Consider the following 17,875-nt stretch of genomic DNA (forward strand, 5'->3'; position numbering starts at 1 on the left):
CATCTAGGTAATTGTGTGCAATCCAATCCACCTTTATAGTCTGACACTCAGTCATTGCTGCCATCCAAGGATTATCCTAGCAAAGTGCACATTTGTGTGGTCCAAGGACAAATACATTTTTGTTGATCACCTGAATCCTTGGTGATCAGACTCCTTCCTACATTGGAAGGGGCCTGTTCCACATGTGAGACACAATATAAGTACGTTTTTCCACCGGTTCTAGTCTGTTTCATTCTGGTAATAGTCAGTGCCAAAGCCAACCACAACAGAGAGTCTGAGCTGCCTGGCACATGTATGATATATGTTTGTAATTAGGGGACTTGTGGGCAGCTATATGGGTGTAGGTGATTTATGCTTTACCACACAGGTTAGGGCTATGTAGGAAATGTAGTATATGGCTTGTCCTTGGTGTCTCGATACATGACCCTGCTGTTGAAATATGCTGTGCCTTAAAATGACAGGTTTGCTTCTGCAGACCCCCCAGGGCCTACAGGTTCCATTCTGTACCCTCAAAAGGATAAAGAAACTTTGGTGATATCCTATTCAGTGAAGGGTGTGTTAATCTTTCTCAGCAATTTATAGATTTGAGAAGCCTTAGCTTAACTGTTTGCGACTCCACTGAGAGTGTAGAATAACGTCAAACTCCTCATGTTTTTACTTTGGAAAAGGTAGGGATTGAATGGTTGACAGTCAGTTCAAAGGATGTAGATTTTTAAATTAATGACATGCTAGTGCAAGAGGTAACGTGCAAGAGTTCAATTTGAAAGTAATTTCAGCTTCTACAGTCAAGCCTTATCCGTTTATGGATACGACTATCAATCTTCTGAATCTTTGAAGAGCCACCACTCAAGATGGAGTGTGAAAATCTGAGCACAAGGCCTGGTGTTTTTCCCTCAACCAATGAAGAGATCTACATGCAGGTAGAAAAACAGCAAACATTGACAAGACCCCTGCTGGAGCGACCCTTGGGACCTAGCTTGTGTGAATCTCATACTTGACAATCTGACCTCCGCAGTCTTGATAATCTATTATCTGATAAGCTGGCTACCCATAGTGATGTGCCTGCATATCAAATGATGCCATTGCGGCAACAGCGTAATTAAAGCAGATTGATTTTGATCGAGGCATTCAGCACTTAACAATGTTTAAAGAGCTGTTTCTAGTCAATAAACTGGTTCAACAACTGATTGCCAGTGACCTGGTTTACATATAGAGCTATGTCATAACTACATTGTGTACAATATTTAAAATAAATAGAATCAGTGCAATGTGTTGATTGCCTTGGAGTTGGTGGGATTGCACTGCGTATTTTTTAGCAAGGGACCAAATGCAGGATTCACAGAATTAGTGGTCACATTCACCATTTGACTTTGTGCATCTAATTCAAATTCTGACGAGAGATTGTAGGGAAAATGACACACAGTGTACAGGCAAAGAAGCAATGATTTTGACATAGGATGGACACAGTCGGTAGTAGCTGAGCCAATATTTTTCTGTTTTGGTATTGAAAAGTTTGAATCCCATTGCCTGCTCCTTTGAAGATGACTTGGTGGGTGGTCGATGTTCAGGCGTTTGCAGAGATGGGAGCAGGTTCTTTAGAGCTGTGATTAGTTTAATTCATGTAGTTGAACTATTTAATTATTTTAACTCTTTGAACTTACTCAAACTATAACTGATGCCTAAGGCTTTATCGTTTTAGCCTTTTTTGCACTTTATAAAAACCTTTCTTTGTATATCTGAATCTGAGGCTAAACCAGTCTTGAATGTGTCTGTTTAATTGAGGAGGTGCTTCAAGATAGAACTGTGAAATAAACAGGGACCGATGCAAGTTATACATTTTGGACTTCATGAGAAGTGAAGAAGCTGTCCTAGAAGTATCTCCTTAATTACACAACTTTCATGTTTATTCACGGCTTTTCATATTCCTTCCCAGGCTTCATAGCAAGTCTGAATGAGTGATTGGGGCTCAGCTTCACCTGAGAGGTATAAACCATGTTTAATTTGCACAAAAGTATCATGTAACCCTCTCAAACTCCAAATTTGTTTAGACTGATCCTTATCCACTAGCATTCCTCTAATTTGGTTTACGTGATAGTGCATACTCAGCACATTTAACAACCAGATAAATGCCTTAATTTGTGGTTCATCTTAAAAAGAACTATCATTGCAAAAAAAGTAACACAAGGTAATAAACTTAGTTTATTTTTTACTTTTGTGTAGCACCCAGTTTGTTTCTCAGCACTTTCTGATTGCTTGTTGTGAGACCGGAGATGAGCTACGTCTTACTCCTTGTATTAGCCAAACAGGTAATTTTTTTAAAGATCCAAAATTTGATTCAATTAGTTTTCAATTTTGAAAGCTCGCTACTGTCATGGCAGAATTAAAAATCTGAAGGCCCAAATCAGCCAATTTAACTGGCAAGGTCATATATGAATCCCGTATTAACAAATTGAATGGGGTAATTCTGTTACGAGACATGTTGTAGCTTTGTAGGGCAGGTTCTATTTAGATTAGCTGCGATTAGAAGGGCAAGACTGCAAGCCCTGTCCTGTGACTGGCTGAAATACAAAGCACAGTATGAGGAAATTTGCGCACTGTAGTAAGGTGGTGGACACATTTTGCTCTCATTAAATATATCAGATCTTTGAAATTTAGCTCCAACGTCATTCTAGCTTTTGTCATTGGGGACTATTTCACTAAAACGTTTTAGAGACTTTAATGCATCATCTCAGAGAAGAATGTTTCCCTTAACAGCGAGTGCAGTGCAGTACAGCCTAGTAGGGTTAAATCCTTCCATTCACTTTGGAACAGCGTCTGTCGTGCCTGCAGCAAATTAATGTGGCTTCTTTTCCTCTGAGCTTATTGCATTTGCAAGGAGTTTACTAACTACTTCCAGACCTCTGCAATTGTAATTAAGGAGCTTTGATAAATATGTTTTATGAGTATACCATGAAGTTACATGTACCTAATTTTTACAGAAAGCATTTCTCATGCTCTTTTCTGCACGTGTTAAGGATAGCACTACCCCCCTAACTCGGAAAGCTTCTGCACAGTGTCTGTTAATGAATGTGTCTCCTTTTGTTTATTCGCCATAGACACCTACACCATCCAAGGTAATTCCCACGGCAGACCGTGTGCCATCCCCTTCAAGTATGACAACCGGTGGTTCTATGGTTGCACCAGCATTGGACGTGAAGACGGGCACCTCTGGTGTGCAACGACGGTGGATTACGGCAAAGACGAGAAATGGGGATTCTGTCCTGTGAGGAGTAAGTACCATCCCAAGTCCACGTTTGGGTTGTGAGCAGTCTCTCGGTGTTTTAACCAACAATTGATTTTTAAGGTCCTTTTAAAGGTACTTTTGAATAAATTCATATTACTAGCGTTTAGTGTCTACATTGACCAATTGAAGCCCCTGCAATTGTGGTGTAGAGATGTGCATGTACATGCAAGGTGTCCTTTTGTGAATATGTGGCAGGTGTAAATTGAACAATTCTCCCATGCATCCGTACTTTGCAGCCGAAAACTACTTTGTAAGTTAGGCCGTTGGTGTTACGACGTTAGTTGTGATGTAATCAGACGCAGAGAACCACTGCTTTATGCATTCTGATCATTTTGTGTTGATGGTATACAGTCCTTGTAACACACATTGTCAACAGCAGAAGATCCAGATGTGTGCTTGTATTAAAAAATGTTTGTGTACTGAGTATAACAATATGTTTTGTGTTGTATTTATGTAAAGCTTTGCGTGTGTAAGGCAGCTATTTATAAAGAGGACCAGGGCTTAACACAAAGAAGACAACGGTTGTTTTTAAGATAATCTTCTAAATTATAGTGTACGAGCAGAAATAGATCTGGTGGGCTAGTAGAATGTAGTGTGTTGCAATAGGAATGAAATGGGCAGATTTCATGCACCAGCCTTTTCTCACAGAAGTTTCTATAGCACTTCTGTGTATTACAAACGGTGCAGCACATTTATTGTAATCTTTCCAAGAAATGTGATCTTAAACGTTTTTACAAGTCTGTTGACTTTTATGTGGGAATATATCTTTTGTGCTCCACAAGTTAGTAGAAAATGCAGAAGCAAAGTAATGTGCTTGGATTTCTTTAAGATCTTTCACGATGTTCAACTTAGGAGACTTGTGAGTTGGTTCCATTGCCCCATTAGGTGGATTTTCGGTTTGTATATGGATCAGCAACAGAAGCCAAGAAACTTAAGGCCTTATTTATATTTTGGCGGATGGGGTGCTCCTTCAAAATGTGACAAGATATCCCATCCACTGTATTATAAAACCGATAGGCTACAATGCACTTGCAATAAATACACTGAGCGGAACATCCGCTACGTCTATGATTCAGAAATACATCCACCAAACTCTAAGTGAGGCTTACTGTGTTGCGGAGAGGGTCAGCAGTAAGTAATAATAGGATGGCACTAGAGGCTGTAATGTTCACTGACTTTATCATTGACATTCCAAATGCACCGGAAGGGAACATGCTTCCCTTTTATGATGATACTAATGGCACGGTTCTGACTGTTGCAGATTCTGGGTGTAAATTGAGCAACTGCTAATTACTGCATGAAGTGACCCTATTTTAATCCAGTTCTGAGTTGGTACAACTTGAGAAGTGGAATTACATTCTATTTGATTACACCAAGTCTGTAAATCAGAGTTGTGTGCGGTATGTCCCCATCATTTGTGGCTGATTTAACCTGAGGCAAATTGACTGAGCTCCCATGTTGGCTACAATTTGCGTCTAATTTGAAATCTTGTTCAGATACCAAATGTACTGCAAGTAGGTTATTGTGAAAGTCTTGGTTCCAGAGGTAGCAACGTAAGTTTAATACAGCCAAGTGCAAAGTTTATTCTTGTGTGGAAACCCTGGGCAGTTGGAAGGTGATACTGGAGGCCAGCAGGCATCAGAGGGTCTTCTCGAATGACACTAAAATTTTGCGTGTTTGCATGCCCTGCTACTCGCTGGTGCAATGTTACACATCTCCTGGCTTACACTAAATATATGCCTTTGCCTCATTGATGCAGAATACTGGAAAAAGCTGACATTCATCGCCATTTTGGAGGCCTCAGCGAGAGGGAAGATATAATAAAATGAAAATATGATGAGTAGAATTAAAGTTGAGGAGTTGAGGATTTTCTAGCTGTGCTGAGGATCTGGGACACCTGGTCATGGGATGAGACCTGTGGACACTGGGGAGATGTTGGGGGGGGAGGGGATTAAAGATCGTCTAGCCCTTTCCCTTACTATGCAGGCAGTATGCTTGACTTTAAGCACTATGTGATGGCAGCTCACTCCAACAATATTTTGTCGACCTTTCGATGACAGACTTGAATAAGTATATTACAGAAAAAATATCTGCTATTGCAAGGGTAGAGGACCTGAGTTATTGATGGTTATGTTCTGTTTTAAGGCCCATGTGGCATGGACGTGATGTAGAATTGTGATATCTCTTTGTCACTCTCTGGTGCCTGTGGTGTCCTGCCGGACATATAATTATGCCCGCCATGCCCTGAGGACTGTCTCTCCCGCTCACCCCACACCCGTCCACCACAGGCATCACAAGCTATGTGAGCCTGCTAATAAAAGGGGCCAGGCGCAACTCAGACCTTTAAAAGTGGTGGGGCGTAACCCGTGGCTCGAATTCCAAAGAGCTTTTTCTTGAAGGTTTCTCTCACACTTCCATGCACTGAGTTTACTCTTTCACTCTGACTTACTCACTCTCACTTGGTCTCACTAATTCACACAGTATCACTCATTCTACTCTGGCCCACTCTGTCTCACTCAGTCCCACTCATTCTCACTCATTCTGAATTACTCAGCTTACTGTGACTCAGTCTCACACACAGTAACACTCAGTTACACTCACTGTCATTCTCCCTCACTCTCACATTTATTCTGACACATATTGGTCTTTACTGTCACTCATTCTTACTCACTTTAACTCAATCCTTCACTGACTTGCATGCTCCTGTCCCTGCAGCCACCTGCTGTACTGACCAGCCCCGGGGAGAGATCTGTAAAAGGGCGTAGAGTGCTGCAGCTAGCACAGTGCGCCTTCAACACCTGAGACACCTATGCACTGCCAAGAAGCTGACCCCACCCGCATCTACAGCACCTCCAAGGTCAATGAAACCGTGCCTACCAGAGAACGTGTGCTAGCATCAGTGAAACAAGAATGGGCAACCTCACCAGCTTCTTCCACAGCTGCACTGCCCTCAGCCATGTGACAGAGAAATGGGACAGCCGGGACAGCAGTGGCGCAGAAGCATAGCGAGAAGTGTGCCGCCGGGCGCACTGACTACCAGATGATGCCCCACCCATAGGCGAGACGAGCGTGGCTCAGCCTGCAGCTGCATCCATGGTGGGTGTCACTGTTGGACCTGGCCTTTTTTAAAGGGTTATCTTGCAAACGTTTTGCCTTCCTCCTCCTATTTTTCTGACCTTTTTTTGTGGCTTTAGGACTCAGAGCACTCTCACTGCTGATCAGTGCTAAAGTGGTTGTGCTGTCCCTTTTGAACTTGGTATGATTGGCTTACACCTGATTGCCACAATTAATTTACCTGTACGTCCCTTGTACAATGGTATCCTTAATTAATTTACCTGTACGTCCCTTGTACAGTGGTATCCTTAATTAATTTACCTGTACATCCCTTGTACAGTGGTATCCTTATACCCAGGGCCTGTAAGTTAAATGCTACTAATGGGCCTGGAGCGCAGCTTGCGCCACCCACAGAAGTAGCTTTTCAAACCTGTCTCAGGCCTGCCACTACCAGGCCTGGTGTGCGGTTTTCTGCCACATTGACTTGGCAAGTCAAATCACTTGTCAAGGCCTAAACGTCATTTTTACTACACCAAAATCACCCCTAAGGTAGGCTCTAGGTAGCCCTAAGGGCAGAGTGCTGTGTATGTAAAAAAAAGTAGGGCATATGTCTTTATGTACTACATGTCCTAGTAGTGACAAACAGCCTATTTAGTTTCTCAGTACTGTGAGCGCTGTTCCTCTCATAGGATGCATTGGAAATGCCCTAACATATGTCTAAGTGGTATTGTCTGATCTATGAGGGATGGTGTAGGCATGTTTGGTATGGTTGGAATAGAAGTGAGAAATGCTGCTTACTGGTGTAGATGGAGTGTCCATTACCATTCTAGAAATGCCACTTTGATAAAGTCAGCATTTCTCTGTGCTTATGACTGGTGTTTTGCAGCTTGACTCCAATCCACATCCGGGGCAGAGTGGCATCTGGGCTTTGTGCATACTTTTCAGACAGCCTATACACAGGGAGGGTGGAGTTGTAACAAGAGTGCATCTGCATACTGAATGGCTTTTCTGGGTTGGGAGAGGTAGAGGCGGGGCACACCTGCATCTGTAAAGGCTGGGCCCTGGTCTCACATAAAGGGCTGTTTACCCCCTACTGATGCCTGGAGCCAGTGCTGTAGGAGAAAGGGTACATTCCTGAAACCAGTTAGTGCTGGTTGGGACCTCCCCTCCCCCTTTTGTGGAGGCTGCGCAAAATGAGTATAAGTACAGGGTGCTGGTCCTCACATTTTTAGACACTAATGGACTGACCACAGGATGCTGCAGGCAGGACTTGCCAGGAACCGCCTTGGGACTGCTCTGCTGTTGTGCTGACCTATAACCTGCTAGATCACTGAGAGGGACTGCTACTGCCTTTTGAACCCTTGTGATGGCCTGCTTCCTTGGGCCCTGCAGCCCTGTGCCCCCATTGCTGTCTCCAGGGGCTGGGTGGTGTGCTTCCCTTACTCCTGCACTCCTATTCATACAGCATGAGGGAAGTGTTCTATTCTTTTCTCTTGTAAAGTGCATGAAGGGTGCTCTATGATGTATTCTCCAGTGGAAAGGAGAGCTCTACAGTTGCTTGTTACGGCACGTGAAGAGCGCTTTATTTTTTATATACTGCCATCTTGGGCACGAGGTGTTGGGTGTCCTCCCCCCTCCCCCATGACGTAGGAGTGGGCGCAAGGAACTGAAAACACTAGTGCAGACATGGTATGGCACTGCAGGGGCCCCCAGGGCCCTCACCGCCGCGGCCCAAGCCGCAACACAAACTGACACCAGCTCCCCTGAAGGTGCCAGGAGCTGGGGAGGCTATGAATACCTGCCTGCCGGGCAGGGGGGCGGTTATCACTGCTGGTGAGAAAGGAGGAAGGAGCTGCGTGCCCCCAAGACAGGAGGCTCGTGCAGCTGAGTTGCGGTGTTCAGTGGCAAGGCGGAGCCAGCTGGAGCCGCCCAGCTCTCTCCTCATCACACCAGAGAACCAGGAGAGGCTATCCCGTGCCCACGAAAGTTGTGGACTGGGTGTGGGGGCCTTGTGCCAGGAGGACCTATTGTTCCCAAAGTGGGGAGGCCAGGGGAGGTCTCCCCAGCCATTAAAGTAGGTGAGTGGGCCTCCTTTTACCTTCGACCTGAGATTGCAATCCCATGAGAGGGGCTTGATATTCAAAGATCAGCCAGTGAGGCATTATTGAGTTTGGCAGCAAAAGTACAGCTGGAGGATTGGGGGAGAACCTTGACATAGGTCCCGAGCCTGACTAGCTGCCTCAATTATTGCAAACACTATAAAAGAAGCACCGACGCGCTGTAGCCTTTTTATAGGAAATGATTCAAGGTGATTCCTACCCTCCATGCTATACCTGTTGGTTTTCCCATCCTATGACCTGATGGTAGTTGCATGTAGTGCCAACCAAGTTGGGGGAACACGTATATTTCCAGGAACTCCTTGGTATGCATTACAAGGGGTGCTTATATGCATACCAAGAAGTGTTCCTGACCTGTGCAATCTAATAACCTTTCTCTTTTTGTACTCACTACAATGTTGTAGCATGGTGCTACTTGTTCAGTGCTGGCATTTTACAGGATATGCGCTATACTGTCTCTTCTCTTATATTCTTGTGCCAGATAGACTGTTTCATTTAATGTGCGCTCATGATGATGTCTTGGCATTTCTGATATGTTTATCCGGAATGTGCATTTTAGTGCTTGACATGTGTCTTTTTGGTGATACGGACAACCTGACTACTACTAGTGTTGCAGAATACCAGAATGCTGTTTACCTGGCTATGGCTTGCTTTCTCAGGGAGTACTAGTAACCTGTGATGTTTGAACAACTGCTTGTGTAGCAGGGTATTACTGAATACATGTCATGTTTGGTCTAATGATTTATGTGCAATACAGTTTATTTTTTATTCTATATAACTTGTTGTAGCGTTTTCTTTGAGGCGTATTTATTGTGTCATGTGTGTTGAGCAAACACTTTACACATTGCCTCTGCGATAAGCATGACTGCTCGTGCCAAGCTACCAAGGGCCTGAGCAGGGGTTATATTGGGTGTGTAGCTCTCTAGCCCGGACTAGAATGGTAGGTTCTGCCTGGCCGAGGTGGTTAATCGAGCCAACCAGAAACCCCATTTTTAACAGTCACCACCCTGCAGCTATTCATACAGAGCCCGCGAGGAAAGCCATGGCCCATAGCACTAGAAAGGCAGCTGTGTCCCTTTTTTGAAGTGGCCACACTAAGTGACTTGTATGCGGTGGCCCCGACTGGGGCTAACGTTGTTAGAAGACGAACCGCACTGCCACACCTGAATTGCAAGCCCCCCGTCTGTATCTCCATCCCCCTTGTGGCCCGCAGTTACAGAGACAGTGACACAGCGAGGAAGGAGTAGACAGTGCCACCTAGTGGCCACATGCTGCTCCGTACCCCAGCCCCCAGAGGGAGCACACACGTTTGAATTACCACAGAAGGAAAAGGGAGTATCTGATGCAAGCAGACACATACTCCAGCACAAACCATCGCAAAGTTCGGAGGTGTCGAGAGTGGCCCTCTGTCCCCTGGTGTCCCCAGAGACTGAGTTTACCAAGTACCAGAGCTCCGGTGAGGAGAAGCTGTGACGGGCGAAGAGAGTACAGCACGCCCCATAGTGGTCTCCTGCCGCCAACCCATGCTGCCAGGAGCCAGCAACAACAGTGATATAGCCCACCACGGCTCTGCCGCACGCCCTCAGGTGAACGACTGCCTCCACAGGCTTAACTGTGCACACAGGAGAAACAGACTGGTAAACTGGAACGAGACCTAGTGAGGCAAGCCCTCTGAGAAGCACACCTGAGACTGATCGAAGAGTGCTGTATGCCCCATGGTGGTGAACGGCTGCCACCAGAAGTTGCCTGGGCTGAGAGGAGAAACTGACTGTAGGAAGTTGGCTCTGTATGCACTATTTCAAAGTAAGGAATAGTATGCACAGAGTCCAAGGGTTCCCCTTAGAGGTAAGATAGTGGCAAAAAGAGATAATACTAATGCTCTATTTTGTGGTAGTGTGGTCGAGCAGTAGGCTTATCAAAGGAGTAGTGTTAAGCATTTGTTGTACATACACAAGCAATAAATGAGGAACACACACTCAAAGACAATTCCAGGCCAATAGGTTTTTGTATAGAAAAATATCTTTCTTAGTTTATTTTAAGAACCACAGGTTTAAATTTTACATGTAATACTTCAAATGAAAGGTATTGCAGGTAGGTACTTTAGGAACTTTGAATAATCAAAATAGCATACACAGTTTTCAAATAAATCACATATAGCTATTTTAAAACTGGACACTGCAATTTTCAACAGTTCCTGGGGGGAGTAAGAGTTAGTTAGTTTTTGCAGGTAAGTAAACCACCTACGGGGTTCAAGTTTGGGTCCAAGGTAGCCCACCGTTGGGGGTTCAGAGCAACCCCAAAGTTACCACACCAGCAGCTCAGGGCCGGTCAGGTGCAGAGGTCAAAGTGGTGCCCAAAACGCATAGGCTTCAATGGAGAAGGGGGTGCCCCGGTTCCAGTCTGCCAGCAGGTAAGTACCCGCGTCTTCGGAGGGCAGACCAGGGGGGTTTTGTAGGGCACCGGGGGGGACACAAGTTAGCACAGAAAGTACACCCTCAGCAGCACGGGGCGGCAGGGTGCAGTGTACAAACACGCGTCGGGTTTTCAATAGGTTTCAATGGGAGACCAAGGGGTCTCTTCAGCGATGCAGGCAGGTATTGGGGGGGCTCCTCGGGGTAGCCACCACCTGGACAAGGGAGAGGGCCTGCTGGGGGTCACTCCTGCACTGGAGTTCCGATCCTTCCGGTCCTGGGGGCTGCGGGTGCAGAGTCTTTACCAGGCGTTGGGATCTGGGAGACAGGCAGTCGCGGTCAGGGGGAGCCTCGGGATTCCCTCTGCAGGCGTCGCTGTGGGGGCTCAAGGGGGACAACTCTGGCTACTCACGGTCTCGCAGTCGCCGGGGGATCCTCCCTGAAGCGTTGTTTCTCCACAAGTCGAGCCGGGGGCATCGGGTGCAGTGTAGCAAGTCTCACGCTTCCGGCGGGAAATGCAGTTGTTTTAAAGTTGCAGTCTTGGGTGAACAGAGCCGCTGTCCTCGGGAGTTTCTTGGTCCTTCTAGAGCAGGGCAATCCTCTGAGGATTCAGAGGTCGCTGGTCCCTGGGGAGAGCGTCGCTGGAGCAGTGTCTTTAGAAGGGGGGGAGACAGGCCGGTAGAGCTGGGGTCAAAGCAGTTGGTGTCTCCGTCTTCTCTGCAGAGTTTTTCAGGTTAGCAGTCCACTTCGTCTTAGGTTGCAGGAATCTCAGTTCCTAGGTTCAGGGGTACGCCTAAATACAGAATTTAGGGGTGTGTTTAGGTCTGGGAGGGCAGTAGCCAATGGCTACTAGCCCTGAGGGTGGCTACACCCTCTTTGTGCCTCCTCCCAAGGGGAGGGGGTCACATTCCTATCCCTATTGGGGGAATCCTCCATCTGCAAGATGGAGGATTTCTAAAAGTCAGAGTCACCTCAGCTCAGGTTGCCTTAGGGGCTGACCTGACTGGCCAGTGACTCCTCCTTGTTTTTCTCATTATCTCCTCCGGCCTTGCTGCCAAAAGTGGGGCCGTGGCCGGAGGGGGCGGGCAACTCCACTAGCTGGAGTGCCCTGTGGTGCTGTAACAAAGGGGGTGAGCCTTTGAGGCTCACCGCCAGGTGTTACAGTTCCTGCAGGGGGAGGTGTGAAGCACCTCCACCCAGTACAGGCTTTGTTACTAGCCACAGAGTGACAAAGGCACTCTCCCCATGTGGCCAGCAACATGTCTCTAGTGTGGCAGGCTGCTAAAACCAGTCAGCCTACACGGGTAGTTGGTTAAGGTTTCGCGGGGCACCTCTAAGGTGCCCTCTGGGGTGTATGTTACAATAAAATGTACACTGGCATCAGTGTGCATTTATTGTGCTGAGAAGTTTGATACCAAACTTCCCAGTGTTCAGTGTAGCCATTATGGTGCTGTGGAGTTTGTGTATTACAGACTCCCAGACCATATACTCTTATGGCTACCCTGCACTTACAATGTCTAAGGTTTTGCTTAGACACTGTAGGGGCACAGTGCTCATGCACTGGTGCCCTCACCTATGGTATAGTGTACCCTGCCTTAGGGCTGTAAGGCCTGCTAGAGGGGTGACTTATCTATACTGCATATGCAGTGTGAGGTTGGCATGGCACCCTGAGGGGAGTGCCATGTCGACTTACTCATTTTGTCCTCACCAGCACACACAAGCTGGGAAGCAGTGTGTCTGTGCTGAGTGAGGGGTCCCCAGGGTGGCATAAGATATGCTGCAGCCCTTAGAGACCTTCCCTGGCATCAGGGCCCTTGGTACCAGGGGTACCAGTTACAAGGGACTTACCTGGATGCCAGGGTGTGCCAATTGTGAAAACAAAAGTACAGGTTAGGGAAAGAACACTGGTGCTGGGGCCTGGTTAGCAGGCCTCAGCACACTTTCAAATCAAAACTTAGCATCAGCAAAGGCAAAAAGTCAGGGGGTAACCATGCCAAGGAGGCATTTCCTTACACTGACTCTCACTCTTGCTGTTAAGGTGAAGGAGATAAACTTGTGTCCCCCTGGTGGCAGGTGGCCACCACTGCAAGAGAGTGATAGGTAATACTTGCCACCCCAGCACTTAATGGCCACCATTGGCCCATCAATGAGTGTGTCAGACAGAGTGACCAACTCTGCCAAGTGCGCACGACCTTAAGCAGGATCAAGCACCAGAACAGCGCAGCCTCGAGGCGCAAGCACTGTGCCCTCGGCCGAAGAGGAGGTGGAAGGGAGGTTACTCACCAACCAAGCACCAAGGAGATCCTGGAGGAGGGGCCCCATATGGCCCAAATGTAGGGAGGTCGTCGTATGCACTAGCACTGCCCCACAGCGGACAAGAGACTGTTCAGGGAGTGTCCCGGCTCCATCTACACAGTGTTCATGCCCAGACTCATCTAGTTAAATTATGTACACATGCTGTGATTCCCAGGTGCTCCCAACTGCACCTGTCCACTTATCCAGTACTGCCCTGTGGACTGCCTTAAGAGACTGAAAGACTCAGTGGTGTTTTGCTTATTTGACTTATTCATTCCCACAGATTGGACTTGTTGTTTTTTTTTCTTTCAAGAAAGTTCCCCACACCCACTCACCACAGGCATCACAAGTGACGTGAGCCTGCTAATAAAAGGGGACAGGTGCACGTGCTCAAGGCCATTTGTATGTACAGTATAGATGTGTCCTTGTCATCCTTCCACCTGCATGCCGGCCTTTGGACCACCATACCACAGTGCCTTTGATGATGGCACTCTCAGTGTCCTTTCTCATCACAGTGTTGTTTTCGCTCTCTTGCGCTTTTACCCAAGCTTGATTTTTAACTTGTCAAACAGCAGTAAGTCATTAGAAATCCACCAATGTTAGTACAATGGTGCCCTCCAGAACCTCGAGTCAGGAAGAACTTCCCATCTGGGCTAAATATAAGCCTAATCGCTTTCAATGGAAGAGCATGGCCACTGACCCGTTGACTGGCCCTTACTGTGGTCTTGTATCTTTTGTTTACCTTTCCTAAATCATTCACTCCGTCCTCTCCAAATAGCCATAAGTGATCAAGGTGATCAAGGTTTAATAAATGAGGAGATATGCTGACCTTGACACTGTGGAGCCAGGTTCCAGCTTTGGTTCAACATCCTGTGATTCTAGAAAATCACTTAATTTCCTCATGCTTAAAAAAAATCGGACTTTGTATAATATAATCTGGTGCTCATGTAAAATGATCTGATGCCTTTGGGAGACATTCATGCTACATTAAACTGTAAAAATAAATAAATAATGGTCTGATATGTGTGACAGGGAAGACATACTCACTCTACCATCCCCTAACCCAACCCCATCTGCAGTAAGTGTGCAGAATACACTCCAAATGCTGAAAGTCGCTAACCCCTAGGAGTGATCTGATGTTTCCTGTCTTTGGAATCTCTTAAAAAAAAGAGAGATAATCTTTGTTCCATAACTCCAAGAGAGGCCATATAGTGCAGCAACACGGCTGCTGTGCAGCATGGGTAATTTTTAAATTTTTTTTTTTTAAGTGCTATGACTCAACTAGCGTTGACTACATCATACCATTTTTTTCCCTCCCACCATGCTGCTCAACAGCCACGCTGCTGTACAACCTGGCTAAAAGACTTTGACAAAGCCAGTAGATCTTGCATAGGTGAACCCTATTGGTTCTGCCAATGTTTGTTTCTAATATTTCTATTATTATACAAAATTATGCTGGTACGTCTTGTATGGGTTTATAGCGGACTCTTACAGCTGACAATTTACTGACAAAAATTGTCTGTGAAAGTACAGAGTATTCTAATACCTGGATGCTTGACCTAGTTGTGCTGCATCTATTCAAACCCATCTACTAGAAGCCAATCCTTGACCTCACTAATGAGATCACACAATTAAAAAACAAGTGGTCTCAAGAATATGGATCCATTTGATCCAGATGGTGCATACCTTCTGTGAAGAGCACTGGGAAAACCATTGCCTAAAATAGTGGGTACGTTTGTTCATCTATCCACCACAACCACAAGATATTCGTTTTGTAACAGGTTACATGTAAGAGCTCCCTGTTCAACGTTTTAACAGCCATGCACCGTACAGCTTACCCAACTGTGTGCCCCATGGACAGCTACATCCATTTCAAATAACATCCTGCAATGGAGTCCATTTTTAACCCCTATCACTTGAAATTGGTTTTCTTATAAACATTCTGTTTCTGCAGCTCCCAGGTATCCAGAGAAAAAGTTATAAAGAATTTTGCCCAAGATCACAAAATGTGGTTGTTCTTATTGCTGTGAAAATGATAATTTCATAATCGCAAATGATTTCCTTACCATTTTTCTAATGGATTATTTTTGTGAATCACATCTCTTCTGGTCATTAGCTCAGATTATCAAGTGTGTTCTATAGATTTACTTTGCATTGCCTACTGTCAGTAAATGTATGAAATACAATTGCATATGGTTACAGTAATTAAGTAAACAGCATTAAAAAATATTTTCCTCCCTTCTTTAGGTTAACAGTTGTCATTCAAATAAATGTTCATTACTTATTTAAATACCAGCTGGTTTGTTTTCTGCCATTAATCCAAGCTCTTGGAAGTCAATTATACTGGTCTTGGACAACACTGGGAGCTCTTTGCAGCGTGCTTTATGCCAAATACCTTTGCTTCTCGATTGCCCACATTCAGCTCTACATATGCATGAGAAGAAAAAGTTCCAAACATTTTTTTTGTCAGGCTTTTGTAGCGTCTTCTTTAGCTTGGGTACCTGCTAATAACTACACCACACACAGAAATGGGTATTACACATCTTTATTCGTCTGCGTGTAACTGTGAACTCCACATTCTAAACCTGCATTCACTTCACCACATTCTAACCCTTATGTCACAGTTCTACAGAATTCTTCAGGAGTCAAGAGTTCATGCTGCTCTGATTTCTTGTCCTAATCGTGTCCTTGCAAACTGAGAACCGGCAATAAGAGCGTCCATGATCTGCGCTGGCAATGCTGGAGCAACATCAGTATGGGGTTTATAAATTGTCCTTTCTGAACCAGTCTCTACGTTGACATCAGTCTCTGAGTAGTGGTGAGTTACAGGTCTGAAATTCGATGACTCTTGCGTACTGGATTTCCCAGGACGTTGGGCAGTCACCATGTGTCCTTTGCTGGTTACGACATGGAATGGCTCAGCATCAAACCGAGCATCAGGCTTATATTTTCCTGGCTGATGGACATGAAAACAATGTCTTTTGCATGTCGCGCTTGTCTGCACAGGCTTTCATTTTCTTTTTACGATCCAAATCTTTGGTAAGGGTTTCTTTCTCATTATTTGATCTTGTGGTCCATTGAGGTAACTTGGTCATCATTACTTTCCCGAACATCAAAGTTCCAAGGCTTTCACCTGTGGTTGAGTGAGGAGTTGAACTGTAAGCTAATAGGGTAAAGTTCAAGACAGTTTTAAGGTTGAGCTTTTCCAATATGGCATGCTGAACAGCTTTCTTTAATGTACTCATGAAACGTTCAACAAGGCCACTAGCCAGTGGCCAAAGAGGTGTAATCTTCTGATGTTTCACATTAAGATGACTGAGAAAGTCTCTGAATTCTTGATTGTTGAAAGGTGGGCCATTGTCAGATTTTAGGTTCGCAGGAATACCCCATATCGCAAAAATGCCGTCTAATCTCTTGATGACTTTCTCTTAAGTGATAGATGAGAGATCTTCAGGAGTATTCATCAGCAATCACCATCAGGTGATGTCCATTGTCAAGAGGGCTGAAAAAGTCAAAAACAAATCTCTCACATGCATGGATTGTCAACTCTGACATGCTTAAGGGTTGTTGAGTGGTTTTCATGACAGTCAGTTGCATAGATTACAGACCTTCAACTCCCTTTCTACTCTTTCATCGAGATGAGGAAACCAAACTCAGTCTTGGAGAGCTTGCTTTGCAGCAATGATTCTACAAAGTCCTTCATGGGCCACTTCAAGTATTTGCTGGTGCAGACTCTCTGGAATAACGGATCTTGAACCTCTCAGGATAATGTCTTTTTGAGCACGTAAGTTCATCCTTGATGTTCTTTAAATTCTGGTATTCGCAGTCACTGGCAAGAGGTTGAGTGTGCTGGTTCCAAGACTGATGTGTAATAATGTCTTCCAGTGTTAACATGTCACTGTGTTGACTCATAGCAGTGTTAATTTGCTCCAACAATATGGCAGGCTGTGTGTTTGATTTACAGTGAAGTTTATGAAGGCTTCAGCTGTCTTGGAAGGTGTACCTTGACACTGTATATGCACTCTGGAGAAGTAGTCAAGAGGGTTTTTTTTTTAAAGTTCTTTTTATTGAACACGTGGCAAGTGCATGGAAAACACGATGTACATACCATCAATGGTGGGCAAGTTATCAATAGAATACTCACAATTATACTCAACATGCGGGCAGTGTTCAACCCTTCCACCCACCCCACCCTTTGTAACAGGTGGACATAATTGATCAAAGTTCAATTCAGTGGGATAGTTTGAAAAAAGGGAGGCACAAGGACTCCCTCCTGTAGGTGTTCCCCCCTAGCCCATATTTTCATCCATTTTTGTGGGCATCCCTGACTTTCATAAATCACCTTTTTTGGGCCATGCACCAGTCCATGTTGCTTTTCCAGTCTTCCAGTTGTGGTGCTTGTGGCACTCCGATACTGCCGTGCTATGTTGCGTTTGGGGACAGGAAGCTCTAGGGTCATCCAGATTTTCTCCATTTTGCTAAGGTCTGTTTCATCCCATATAGTCAACAAACACTATTTCACTGAGGCCTCCATCTCGCTCCCAGAGACATCATTCATGCAGGCAACCACTGATTCCCAGTATTGCTGCACCACCAGGCAGTCCCATATTATATGGGAAAAAGACACCTCGTGGCTGCAGTGCCTAAGGCAGCTTACATCAGCTGTCTTGTCCATTTTTACCTTGATGGTGCAAGTAAAATATGACCTATGTTAT

General features: G+C 45.3%; 1 protein-coding gene across 2 annotated transcripts in view; it reads left to right on the top strand.

The window, feature by feature from the left end:
- Window positions 1-17,875, top strand: part of MRC2 (mannose receptor C-type 2) — a 761,492-nt gene that overhangs the window by 60,573 nt on the left and 683,044 nt on the right. For both annotated transcript variants that reach the window (XM_069237988.1, XM_069237989.1), the window contains exon 3: window positions 3,096-3,269. In XM_069237988.1, coding sequence (XP_069094089.1) covers window positions 3,096-3,269 — 174 coding nt within the window. The remainder of the gene's footprint in view (window positions 1-3,095; window positions 3,270-17,875) is intronic.

The sequence above is a fragment of the Pleurodeles waltl genome, chromosome 6 (assembly GCF_031143425.1).
Source record: "Pleurodeles waltl isolate 20211129_DDA chromosome 6, aPleWal1.hap1.20221129, whole genome shotgun sequence".
NCBI classification, from domain to species: domain Eukaryota; kingdom Metazoa; phylum Chordata; class Amphibia; order Caudata; family Salamandridae; genus Pleurodeles; species Pleurodeles waltl.